At 46.3% G+C, this 13803-nt stretch overlaps 1 protein-coding gene across 1 annotated transcript; it reads left to right on the top strand.

The window, feature by feature from the left end:
- Nucleotides 1-821: 821 nt before the first annotated feature.
- Nucleotides 822-11483, top strand: Lrrc55 (leucine rich repeat containing 55). Its single transcript, XM_052724572.1, has 3 exons — nucleotides 822-1154; nucleotides 2092-3615; nucleotides 7357-11483. The coding sequence occupies exons 2-3, from the start codon at nucleotides 2916-2918 to the stop codon at nucleotides 7590-7592; spliced, it is 936 nt and encodes a 311-aa protein (XP_052580532.1). The 5' UTR covers nucleotides 822-1154; nucleotides 2092-2915; the 3' UTR covers nucleotides 7593-11483.
- Nucleotides 11484-13803: the final 2320 nt, after the last annotated feature.

The following is a 13803-nucleotide window of genomic DNA, read 5'->3' as shown; positions in this document are numbered from 1 at the left end:
TAATGATATATCCAAGTTTCTGTAGAAGCCCAGCTGCCCTCACCTGAACTAGCCAATTGTTTGCATCCCCAGGGCTCTCGGATCAACCGGCACTCCAGTCAAAGCTCCTAACTCCCGAGAGTTCATGGGGTAAGGACTTAGATAGAAGGAGCAGAAGAAACAAGTCACCTGTGATTCTTCCCAATAAGCCTTCGTCCAGTCACGTGGTACTGGGAACCAAAGGACACCCAGACCTGGAGAGAGGTATACTACAGCAGCTAACAGAGAGTGTTTGCCTATCAGGTGAGCAAACACCGAGAATCAACCATGTTCCTTTCTTCTTTTCATCCTTGTTCTTGTCTTCATTGTTCTCATCCATTTTGCTCTTTTCCACCCCATTAAATTCCTTTCTCCATATTCTGCTCTTCTATTCCTTTGGGGTCTGATGCACTTAAACTCCCCTTGCTCCATCTAAGATTCCACACCAGTGCTCTGCCCATTCCATTCTTTCCTGTTGAACCCTCTTGCCTTCCCTCCTCTGCTGGCTCCTCTCCCTTCACCCCTGTCCTAGGGCTGTCTACCTTCCTCTTCTTTCTTCCCCTTGCCCTACCACTAGGACCCTGAGGGTGACTGTGAATTCACCAGGAGTACTTCATTCTCTCCTCTCATCTTGATGGGGTCTATAGCCAGTTCTCCTGTTGCTCAAAGATGTGGAGGCAGTTGCTAAGAGACAGTGAAACGTCATTACCTGGCCCTCGAGGAAAAAAAGGGGAGCGAAAAAGAGAGAGAGGAGGGGAGAGGGATGGAGGGAGGGGGAGAGAGAGGGAGAGAGGGAGGAGGGAGGGGAAGACCTGGCTCTGGCGGAAGCCACACACCAAGGCAGCCTCAGCACCAGCTGAGTTTCCCAAGAGGCGTTCAGATTCTGTGAACTTTCTAAGCATCCTCTCTCAGATTTCCCTTCAGCATAAAAGAAGGGGCACAGGGACCACAGGACAGGAAAACGCAGAAGATGCTGGCCTGGGATCCAGGAGACGCGGAAGAGGAGAGTCGGGGGAGGGGAAGAGCCCAGTAGGCAATCTGTTCGGAAGCTAGCAAGCAAAGGAGCGGGGATTCCAGGATGAGGGAGGCAGAGCCGTTTGTCTGCTGCAGATTGATGTCTGTGTCCTTGGAACAGAGTGAGTAGTCTCCCGAGGGTCTGTGGGAGTATAGCAGGAGACCCTGAGGCTGAGAAAATTGAGTCTGTATAAGGTGGTGCCGGGGTGATTTCCCAGTGGTGAGACTGATGCTCCGAAGCAGTGGAGAACAGGGTGGGAAAGGACCGAGGGGATAAAAGGGTGGGGGTTCGGGGGGTAAGTGAGGAAGCAGGTGGGTAAAAGAGAAGCTGAGGCCACAGAGGGGGAGGGATGAGCTGTGGGGTGAGGCCCTGGGTGGGATCCCTTTGCCAGACCAAGTATGTGTGTGGGCTTAAGAGGGAGGCTGGGAGCTGGAGGCTGGAACATAACAGGATGCTGGGGTTAGGGCTATGTTGTGGTGTAAAAGATGCTGGGGGCACACTGGGGAGGGGGCTCTGCAAGAGTGTGTGCAGAAAGAAGCTAGAGGGGAAAACTACAAAAGTGTGAGAGTGTATGTGTTCGTGAGTTCTTGTGCGTGCTGTGTGTGTGTGTGTGTGTGTGTGTGTGTGTGTGTGTGTGTGTGTGTAAGAAAGAGAAGGGGAGAGAGAGAGGCTGAAAGTGTTTGAGGGGGTACACAAACCACCAGAGTGTGGATGCGTGGTTTTCTTAGGGAGTTGTTCAGGGTGGGGTGTTCGGTGCTCACAAGGGTGGAGCTATAAGCAATAGAAAAAAAATACACCCAGCTCCGGACAGAAACCTGGGAGAAGGATTTTAGGTCAGGTGGATATAGTGAGTAGGTGACTGGAGGCTGGGCTCTGCGCTCACCGTGGTCCTCATCTGAAAGATAGTAAGCAAAGAACTTTGTGGTTGGGGATGAAGGTTCAAAGAAGATAGAAATGGGAAATAAAAGAGGAGAGGGGTAAGACAAAGGACCTAGGTAAGGGGAATGAGATATAGGGGACTCTGGATGCCTCTGCCTGAACGCTTTTCTTGTTGACAGAGTGAATTCTGCCTCTGCCTGCTGAGTGCACAGCTATGGTGACAGCTTGAAGACATAGATAATGCTTTCCTAACTGACCCCTACCTGTGCCTCCAGAACTCATGGCTTCTTCCAGATTCAGTGGCCCAGACAGTGGGTATCACTTGGGACTCACCCCTCTCTGGGCAGCAAAGAGCATCCCTTGAGATTCCAGAGGCCAATGAGACTAAACAGTCAGGCTTTCAGGAGGCCATGGGAACATTCTTCTCCAAGGCCCCTTCCTAAATCTCTGGCCCCAGGTCTTTTGTGAACTCATGCCCACTGGACCACCAGGGGAAACGGCCTCTGAGACCTTGAAAGCTGGAGATCCAGGTGCAATTCTGACTTCTTAATCAGTCCCAGCCCTAGGACAGAGCTTAAGTTTTCTTAGAAGAAGTGCCAGGACCTTTAAAGGCCACCTTTCATCTCTCTCACATCGTCCCTCCCACCACTCAGACACAGCACCCAGAGGAAGCACCCAGCAGGTATGGGTGACTGGGGCACAAAAGATCTGCAGGGACCCTTGCAGGACCTGCTGATGGCTGCCCCAGCTTTGTCCTTGTTCTCCTCACTTCTCAAGCTTTGATCACCCTTTCAGACCCTAGGGTATCTCAACTGGGTCCTTGCTCCCCAGGCTCCACACAAGGAGCATCCTGTGGCTCTTAGAAAGCCTTGGGTGCTTAGAGGCTCCCAAGGAAGTCTTAAACCATGATAGCACACTCTCAGAAGCCCCACCTCCCAGACTCAGGCCTCTAATGTAGCAGCCTCCCTGTACCTTGACTGTTGAACCTAGGGACACAGCTCTCATGGGCTCCCTACAGTATTGCTGCTGCCAGCTGCCAAAGATGGGTGACACCTGGGCCCAGCTTCCCTGGCCTGGGCCTCCCCACCCAGCCTTGTTGCTGGTCTTCTTCCTCTTGGCAGCTGGAGTGATGCACTCTGATGCCGGTACCAGTTGCCCAGTCCTTTGTACATGTCGTAACCAAGTAGTGGACTGCAGTAACCAGCGGTTGTTCTCCGTACCCCCGGACCTGCCAATGGACACCCGCAACCTCAGCCTGGCCCACAACCGCATTGCAGCCGTGCCGCCGGGCTATCTCACATGCTACATGGAACTCCGTGTGCTGGATTTGCGCAACAACTCCTTGATGGAGCTGCCGCAGGGCCTCTTTCTCCATGCCAAGCGCTTAGCACACCTGGATCTGAGCTACAACAACCTCAGCCATGTGCCAGCTGACATGTTCCGGGAGGCTCATGGACTGGTGCATATCGACCTGAGCCACAATCCCTGGCTACGGAGGGTGCACCCTCAGGCCTTCCAGGGCCTCGTGCATCTCAGAGACCTGGACCTCAGCTATGGTGGCCTGGCTTTCCTAAGTCTTGAAGCCCTTGAGGGCCTCCCGGGGCTGGTGACCCTGCAGATCGGGGGTAACCCATGGGTATGCGGCTGCACCATGGAGCCCTTGCTGAAGTGGCTGCGGAATCGGATACAACGCTGTACAGCGGGTAAGGGAGGTGACTGGGCAGGTCATCAGGGGGAGGGTTTCTAGAAGTAATGTCTCCCCCCCCCAAAAAAAAAAATGGTGATACTGTGTGCCCTCGTCTTTGTACACCTCTCTTTTGTTCAAAAAGTATTTGCTGAACATATAGAATGCATGCTGAGTACTAGAGAAATTCAGTTGCAAAAGAATCAGACGTCCCTTGCTTCTATGGTGCCTAGGATCACAGAGAGGAAGAAGACACACAGCAAGCAGAGTAGGAGAAGCTGGTCATTGCTGGTATTTGTTGAATTTTGCTGTGAGCAGAGACCTTGGCGTACATTTTCTCTGTGAACCCCCATTTTTATTATCCCCATTCTACAGGTGAAGGAGCTGAGATGTAGAACCGTAAGAAGGCTTTCCCAGAGTCACTTCTTTGGAAATTGGCAGAGCCGTAGATAAAAACACATTCATTTGACTTCTACTCTACTCTAACTCTTGTCAGTGACGAGAAAACCCTGAAAGAAACAATCATGACTAATCCTATTTATTTTAGTACTTACTATGTGCCAGGCCTTATTCTAAGCATATTTCATGTGTTGGCTCCTCTTATCCTCATAAGAACCCTAATGAGGAGGAAACAGAAGCACAGAAAAATTTAGTATCTTGGTCAAAATCACACAACTACCACATGTTAGAGCGAGGATTCAAACCCTGGCAGTGTGGCTGTTCTCTGGTCGTACTGTCAAGAATCAGGTCCTGAACTAAATAACCAAGCTCTGGGCTGGTCAAGTGGCCTTAGCAGAGTCTTCAAGGTTTATGCATGGGGTGGGCCTCTGGGGAGAAGGGCTGAAATGAGGCAGTTTAACTGGAGAGTCCCAACCAGAGAGTGGACTAAGACCTGAAAGAGCCAGTGTCACAGAAGTTTGGTGGGTCCTAGTCTCATCCAGTGGTGTTGAGACTTGGCCCAGAGGCAGTAAAGTTTAGCCATAGTCCCAGCTACCAATGCACTTATGGTGTAGCACCCAGCCTTGGCATCAGAACAATAGGAGTTGCTGGAGCCCCATCCCAGGAATTCCCTAGAGCCTAAGTTCAGCTTACTCAGGGGAAAAAAATAAAACAATGCTGAATGAGGCAAGGGGGAGAGGACTGAGTGGGGAGTCCAAGACTAAAATAACTTAGGGGGGCTGTGGGTCACGATTCCAGCGTTTCCACAGAGCTGTGGGAGGAAGTTCTCCAGTACCAAAATAGCAGGAGACTGAGATGGGGTGATGGTGGGGACTAGGATGTGGAGGCTGCCTAGAGCCATCTCCCTACCAACCCAATCTCTCTGCAAGCTGTGCCTCCCTCTCTCTTGTCACTATTGACAGAAAGAGCCTTTGGAGGCACTCAGCTCTTCTCACAGTAGGGATTCCTCTTCTGCTGGGATCTCCATGGGGGTCCTGCTGCCCTGCAGAAGACCTGGCTGCCTCAGAGAGATGAGATCAGCTACCGTCATTTTAGACTTATACATCAACTCAGGCAAGGGACCTGAGCTCTCCACAGGAGTGAGAAGCCCAGTTCCCATACGTGAAGGCTTACACAGAAATGCAGGCAAGGGACTCAAGCCTCAGGCGACAGGAGAACCTCAGGTCCCAGTAGTGCCGCCTCAGACATCACTGCGGGTGAGGCACTTGAGCTCCAGAGAGCAGCGGTGGTCCTCAGGCCCCCATCCTTCTCTACAGAGGACAGGTTACGTTTCCTCTAAGAGGCCAAATCTTGCTAGAGTGTGTAGACCTGGATGATGTCATTCCCTTAGACATTTTTTTTTTATCACTTCCTCTCTTTTCTCCTAGTGAAATTCCCCTGTTATCCATGCTGAGAGACAGAATTCAAACATAGACTTGAGAGAGCTACTGGGATATAGTCTGATTTCAAGATTGATCTCTTGATTTCCAGAGAACTTTCTCAGCCCATCACCTCCCATCTTGTGTGGCTACTGTGTGCTCTCAGCCTTCTCTAGCTGGTCTGCATTGTCTCACTGCAGCTTTACATATATACACAATCAACTATGGAAGTTGATATCGTCTAGATTCCCCAGAGAGCTTCTTGTGAGTCAACTCCAGATATGACCAGGATCTAATCAGAGTCTACAGTCCTGTGCAAACAGTATACTGGGATTGACTCAACCCATGATTTGAGGGAAATTGCATCCTTATCCCAAACATGAACACACACACACACACACACTTTTAAGGCTAATAATATGTATGCATAGCCATCTGTCAAAAGGATCCAGGTCCATCACTTTGTTCTTTGCCCTCAAAACCTGTGTAATCAATAGCTAGCATTGACACAGCCTGTATTTTTATACACTAATTTTTAAAACTTCACATTGACTCGCTTGGAAAATTTAGATTGGATTATTCCCTTCTTATAAAGACAACACAGGAGAGACAGAAAAAAATAAACAAGATTTGCCCAAGATTAGAGCCTCAATTAGTATTTTCATCCTGACCCAAGACATAGATGTTATTCTGAAGCTATTGCCCAGATCTGTAGGTGGAACTGCCTCTGAGGGCCACTCTTACTCCCCAAATAGATAAGGTTAGACCACTGACAGCCATCATGCACTTGTTGAAGTGACCCTAAAGGATTGTTCCACAAGGCTGGGGAGAAAAGCCATCCCACCAAAGCAGCAGCTTCTTCCTTCCAATGTCTGAGTATAGAATATGACCCCAAGTTGACACCTGAGAGACCCAACTATGATCATTATAAAAGGCATGCACTTTACCTAATGCTTAGTGTGCACTAGAAGCACTTGTGTGTTTTAGTTCTCTAAATCCTGCTTACAATTACAGAAGACAGATATTGTTGTCACTTGACAGATACAGAGGGACTAAATATTCACAGTCACACAACTTATGTGCGGAGAGGAGATTCACAGTCAGGTGTTATCTCCAGAGGCTATGCTCTTGACTGTATTCTCCAGAAAAAAAAATGTGAGCTAGTAACATGACACAAGGCTTTTAAATTAAAGTCCCACAACCATTTAAGAAAGACCTATTGAGTGCTTACGACAAAGAGATGCTGTTCTGGTACTGAGGCTGCTGTGGGAGAAGCATATCTTCAAGGGAGGAGAGACAGTGACAAAATTGTCAGGCAAGGACACCATAGGGAAAAATAAAGCAGAATGGGTATGACAGTGAGTGTGGGAGAAACAGGTGTGGTGTGCTCCCAAGGGAAGGCATCACTAGCAGGTTGTATTGAACAAAGTCACAAAGGAAATGAGAGAGTGGGCTATATAGAGACCTAGAGCAGAATCTTCATCACAAGGTCCCCTCTTCCTATCTAAGAGGAGACATGCTTGGGGCCATGGAGGAATGATAGAGACATGTGTCTCTGGAGCAGAAAAGCTAAGAAAATAAAGGGCTGGGGAAGTGTCCTTGGCACCCTAGGGGAGCTGTTGGCTTCCTCTCTGTGTGTAAATGAGAAGCCAAAAGAATGTATGGAGCAGAGAGTGACATGTCCATACTTCAGGCTTTATGTCTCACAAAAGTCCCAGATCCACCGTTGGAAGTAACCATAAGACTTTCCACAGACACTCAACCATATGACAGGTAATTTTTCACATTTATAAAAATAGGTAAAAGTGCTTTGCTGGTTGCTGAGATGATAAGTATATTTGAGGCATATTGGTGAAATCTAGTGACTCTCTGGAAGGGACGGGAGACTCTCCCATCCCTTCTCTCCCAAAGGAGCCTTACCCTGCTTGGGTTCTGTGTTGCAGATTCTCAGCTGGCGGAGTGTCGGGGGCCCCCTGAAGTTGAGGGTGCCCCCCTCTTTTCACTCACTGAAGAGAGCTTCAAGGCCTGCCACCTGACTCTGACCCTGGATGATTACCTTTTCATCGCGTTTGTGGGCTTTGTGGTCTCCATTGCTTCTGTGGCCACCAACTTCCTCCTGGGCATCACAGCCAACTGCTGTCACCGCTGGAGCAAGGCCAGTGAAGAAGAAGAGATTTGACACAGGTGCCTCTCATCCCTCCATGCTGCTGCCACTGCTGTTGACCACTGGACACCTGGGATCATGGTGCCCTGGCCACCTCCATCATAACTCAAACAAGGTTGGGAAACTAACTTTGTATGAGCATCCATCCACTTTGGGCCAGGCACTGTGCTAGCAACTGGGAATGAAAGACAAATCTAACCCAGTCCCTGCCCGTGAGGTACTTACTTTTAATAAAGAAAGCAATTCCAAAACATCCTTTTATGACAATATGCCAGTGCTCTGAGCACGGTGTTAGGGAAGCCCAGAGGAGGGTCCATCATCTGTGCCTCAAAAGTCCAAGAAGAATTGCAAGAATGATCTGCTAAGTAGATAGAGAAAGGATGACCAGGGCAAATGATAGGGCGTACTGTGCAGGGTATGTCGAGAGCAGCACACTGTTCCTTGTGGCCTAAGTGTGTAGAGGAGGTGTATGCAAGAGCAAAACTTCCCTCTGACACTCAATTTTCCAGTCCCCACTGCAGCCTGCCACTGCCCACCAGGAGTGAGATGGACCCCAGCTCCTTGACCTCCTTCCACTAGCAGTTTTGGGGTAAAATGACCTCCCAATGACTTCCCTATGCTCAATTGCAGCCTCATGGTGAGGTCCCAGACAACAGGGTAATCACCTTCAGCACCCTTCCTTCTATCCCTGTCTCTGCCTCTGACTCTAGACTTGTCTTCAAGGAGAAGGCAGAAGGCCCCTACAATGGTGGCAGCAATAGTCTTGGCCCCCTGGGACCCCAATTGTGTGATCACTCTTTCCATGGTGCTTACACCAAAGGAACTCACCAGGAAAGTGCACTGTAGGGCTCGGATCCTAGCATGTCAGTAACCAGGGCAGAAGGACAAAGCCACCAAGTTCACAACCATGGGATTATATGTCTTTTCTTCTAAGTAACTCACTCATTTGAGCATAAAGGAAGGAGAGCTATGAATTCCTGATTCTTGCTAGTGTCGGGCAGTGTGAGAAGCTCCCTCCTCAACAGTTTCCTTTCACACATACAACAGCCCTCTCAGGGGGGTTTATTGTTCCCATTTTGCAGATGAGATCATCAGGCTCAGAAAGGATAAGGTAGCATGCTATGTCATGTTCAAAATACAATCAGTATCCTTCATCACAATTCTTTCTAAAGCTATGTAAATTCAAATTCAAGCCATGCTAATGAAGTTGCTGATAAGGACCAGGCACTGCTCTGGGCATGGTTATATTTTCTAATTCATCTCTTTCCATTCTCACTGCCAGATAGTTTTTACTGTTCACACTTTGCAGTTGAATTCATTGTGGAGAGCTGAGTGACTTAGCCAAGTTATCTGTGTAAACAAAGAATATGACCGTTGACTCCATTGAGGAAATCTGTATCTAATCAGTCAGGCACCAAGGTCTATGTGGAAACATGATTATCACCATCTTTGTCATCTCCATATTCCTCATCTATGTCATCAGCTTCATTGAGATCTTCCCTGTCTTCTTGGGCACTGGAAAGTCCAGGAAGCTTCTTTTGCATTCCTCTCCTTGGCTTCTCACAACTCTGTGTGGGAGACAAATCAAAATGCTGTTTTACATATAGGAAAGTGGAGGCTCAAGATGAGTATGACTTCATCCTAACACTGGACTCAGTTCTGCCGTGGTTCTCTTTCCAGTGCTCCCTTGGGCATTTGGGGGAAGAGAATGTCCTGTAAGCCTGCATAGCAGAACCCTAGAATTCAACAGTCATTGACACAATAGTAATCACAAAAATGAATAGAAGGCAGTAAAGCCCAGCTGTGCCCAGATTGTGCTCACAGAGGGGCAATGCTAGCCTCTAAACCACAGAGGCAGCACAAGTAACATCTGAACAGAGGACGCCTTCTTAACAATGCATGAGTCTGTCACTAGAACTGGCGGCTGTATTGACATCATTCTTCAGTCAGATTTTTGGAAAGGAAGCGACGTAGTTCCTACTGTGTGTTGTGTTACAAGAGAAACTGAGGAATCTGAGAAAATGATAGGTGAGATCTTCTGTAGAAGACAGGAAGACTTAAGGCCCAGTCTTGTCGGCAAGGCTGGCTATAGTGAGGGTGAAAACGAGAGCTTTCTATCTTGGCTCTAACCCCAGCAAGCATCCATCATCCACTCCCAGGTAGCCCTAAAATGCATGGAGGAGGAGAATATGTCATCTTCCAACTCATCTACATTGATCTAATCAGCCAAAGCCATCCCCGGAAGCTTTCCCCCTCACTCTTGCTTATACTGTCTAGGCCAGAGCTCTGCTCCTACAAAATATGACATAGAACATAGCCCTGCTCTCCCCGACCACCCAACTGCAGCCAACAATGGTGGACTCCAGCTATCATCCACCAGTTAAGCTTATCATCTACGGTGTTTTGGAAAGGAACTTTTAGAAATAGTATTCCTGATTTAAAAAAAAAAAAATCATTTAACTTTCCATAAAGGAACACCATGCTCACTTACAGTAATCTCCTAGACACTACTGTTTGCTGAATTATAGTTAACGTATTTTAAGATATACTACTCTATTTCACATAGAATTAGAACAAGACAAGACACCAAATGCCTCTAGAGATCAAGTGTCCTTCCGAGTGGCACAATTTGATCTCCATTAATGGCAAAGACTTCTAAGCAAGATAGATCAAGAAAATGTTTCTCCAGCTTTTAGAAGGTCCCCAGTTAACTAAGGCACAAGAAGGGAGACATCCAGCCTCCATACTATCATGCAATTCCACTACCACCACCATCCTGTTCAGGCTGTCAGAACTTAGTGTCTAGAAATAATATAATAATCCTTATTGCAAGTGTTTGCATATCCTGGTAACCACAAACCTGTTATGATGTCCCCATGAAGTTTCATTTAGTTTTTTCCACACTGGCTAATGTGTATGATGGGGCATTGGTTTGTCCATATGTGTATCTGTGGTCCACTTATGTTGTTTATCTGCTGACTTGGAGAATATTCCTTTGGAGCATGAGTTCAGTTTTCTGACACAATCCACTCAGCTATCAGGCTGATACACAAATAAGGACCCTACACAATTGTCTGGCTGCACAGGAAACATGAAAAGATCCAATGCTATAATTGAAACAATCTAATGAAAACCTGGTTTCTCCCAACTTCCCTCTGTCCTCCTCTATCCCCTAGAGACTTGTCCCCTTCACAGAAGTTTCCTTTATGCTGGGTCTGAAAACGTCAGGTCATAACTAACCAACAAGATTATGGTGGTCAAGGTCTGGACAAGAATTTTTTTTCTTTAGAAAAGATCCTCTGTCCTCATCACACCATTCTGGATCATGTACCTCTGATTATCCTCAAGATACCAACTCCTTTTCCATTCTCACCAGGATTCCCGTGGAAACTTGAAGAAATAGGTTGCCCAGAGACGCTATAGAGTTTCATGGTCTCAGTTAAGGGCTTGGTGTAATGGATTTAAAGAGATTTAAATGGATTTAAAGAGTACATGTATTTCATTCCAACCCTTGTGAAAAGCCAACAGCTCCATTTTCTCCATAGACGTATTTGCTGCCGTTCTTTTCAGTTGTAGAAGAGCACAAGGAGACACCTTTGCTCATTCCTCAAAGGGACAGCGTCCTCACAGCTAGGGAACCTTGTCTGCTTTTGTGTACCCAGAAGGAGGCAAAAGGAAGTAAGAGAGGCACGACCCAAGGGCCTTTTGTACATCACAGCGCTGACCAGGAGCTGGGTCCACAAAGCTCTCAGTTCTCCTACGCCCTGACGTCTGGTGGTGGGAGGGTTAGGGAGGAGTAGGGAAGATGCCAACCTTTGTATGGAAATTATTTTATAACCATGCACTTTTGTAACTGTAACCAATTTTTCATAAATGTACATTAATAATAAAAAATGTATAGTTTAACTAATTTTTCTAAAGAGTTGTGAAGAGGAGGGAGGGTGGAGGCAGAAAAAGAGATAGAAAGGAACTAGGCAGAACCAAAAGAATGTGTGCCAAAATATACACACAAAAGGTCTATGGGGAGGGAGTAGATGGGAATAATTAGGAGATGTGCCAGCCATGGAGGGGCATGTGTGGGAGGAAAAGACACATTGCAGAGGCCTATTTCTACCAGGCAAAGTTAAAAAAAAAAAAAAGAGTACATGTGTTTCTTTATGCACATACCCCTATGTGTAGGCATATTTTGGTATCTGAAATTAAACAAAGCAGAGAGCATATGTTTTAGACATGTTGGTGTTTGCAGTTTGGGTCATCCATAAAACATGCCAAGGCAAGTGGGAGTACTTGCCTCATTAGCATTACTGAAGAGCATGTGCTAGGGAGATGGCCCATGCCAACAACATGGATAAAAAGATAGTAACTGGTATACAGGTAAATTTACTATGTGACTGCTGCTGTGCTAAGCACTCTATGTGGATTCATTCACTGAATTCTCAAAAACCCTAGATAAAAGCTAAGTACAGCTGTCCACATCTGTAATCCCTGCACTCAAGATCTTGAGTTCAAGGACAGCCTAAGCTACATAACAAGACCTGGTCTCAAAACAACATAAAGACAAAAGCTAAATAATATATCATAGTCACAACACATATGGGGAAACTGAGATGTAGCAGATTAATATGCACATAGCTTATGTAACTAGCAAGACTAGCTTTGGGTTTAGACAGTGACATATTGCACAAGACCACTGGCTTCCTAGGATAAGAAAAGCAAAAAAAAAAAAAATTTAGGGAGTTGCAGTCTTAATCGGAAGTAAGCTTTCGCCAGGCGGTGGTGGCGCTCGCCCTTAATCCCTGCACTCCAGACACAGAGCCAGGTGGATCTCAGTGAGTTTGAAGCCAACCTGGTCTGCAGAGTGAGATCCAGGACAGCACCAAAACTACACAGAAAAACCCTGTCTCAAAAAAAAAAAAAAAAAAAAAGAAGTAAGCTTTTGATTACAAAAGTCCTCTGTTGTAACTGTCCCCTTGGTATGCATGGAGGATTGATTTCAAGATGCCCTCTCTTGCACACCAATTCCCACAGTTGCTGAATCCCTTATGTACGTGCTTCCTTTATACCTTGAGTCATCTCTGGCTTATCTATAATGCCTAATACAGAATAAATATTACATAGTTACTGTAGTGTATTTCTCATAGAATGACAGTCAGCCATCTCTACAGTATTCAGTACAGAAGCAATTGACTTTTTAATACTTTTGATTCTTAGTTGGTAAATCTGTAGATGGGGAACATGCAGCTGGAGAACACCAATTCTACTGGGTGAAAGAAAATTGAAAAGCATCGACGGGCATGGTGGCTCAGCAGTTAAAAATGCTTGCCATCAAGCCTGAGGACCTGAGTTTGATCCCCAGGACCCACATGATGGTGGAAGAAAAGAACCAAGTTCCACAAATTGTCCTTTGACCTCCACATGCATTTGTTGCACACACACACACACACACACACACACACACACACACACACACACACAAATAAATAAATAAATAAATAAATAAACAAATTAATAAATGTAATATAAAAAAGAACATTGAAGTGTGATGAGTAAAACAACTAAGATGTTCTTTGCTTTAATAACTGCATTTCTCCAAGCAGGCTAAGGTATAACAGGTATCTATAAGGTATATAACAGGTGATCCCAAAATTTCTACAGAATAAATAATTGTTTACTAGAGCATTTAACACACATGTTCCCCATCTGTAGACTCAACCAATAAGTATCAAAAACATTAAAAAGTCAATTGCTTCTGTACTGAATACTGACTTCCTATCATTCTATGAGAAATACATTACAGTGACTATGCAGCATTTATTCTGTATTAGGCATTATAGATAATCCAGAGATGACCTATTTCTTACTCATGTCATTTCAATGCGTGTCAAAGACTCTGTTCCACATAGTCACTCAGAGACCCAGGATCCTTCCCTCTTGTGGATCTCCCATTTTTGATGCCTGTTCTGGATCGTCTGCATTGTGGAAGATCTCCAGCAAGATTTGGAAAGTCAGAGCCGGAAGTATTACACAACATTTAGTCACCCAAACTCAGTTCACTGGCTCCTTACTTCAAAGGTATGAACTTTCTATGCATCTAGAAGGCAAAGAAAAGACTTTGGTCACCATTGCCAGTTCCTAACATGGCCTGCAGTCACCAAATAACTGTTTCAGTTTCCTCTACACAACACACCCAGCTCAAAGCAGATCACCAATGATCCTGTTCTCTCCA

The sequence above is a fragment of the Peromyscus californicus genome, unplaced genomic scaffold (genome assembly GCF_007827085.1).
Source record: "Peromyscus californicus insignis strain IS unplaced genomic scaffold, ASM782708v3 Scaffold_7__1_contigs__length_154581171, whole genome shotgun sequence".
In the NCBI taxonomy this organism is placed as follows: Eukaryota; Metazoa; Chordata; class Mammalia; order Rodentia; family Cricetidae; genus Peromyscus; species Peromyscus californicus.
Note: the sequence above shows the minus strand (reverse complement) of the source record. Positions and strands in the feature narration are given on the sequence as shown.

Coding starts and splice junctions, on each gene's coding strand:
- Lrrc55 (XM_052724572.1), top strand. CDS start 2,916: ATGGGCTCCCTACAGTATTGCTGCTGCCAGCTGCCAAAGATGGGTGAC. Junction 3,616..7,356: donor GATACAACGCTGTACAGCGG/GTAAGGGAGGTG, acceptor TCTGTGTTGCAG/ATTCTCAGCTGGCGGAGTGT.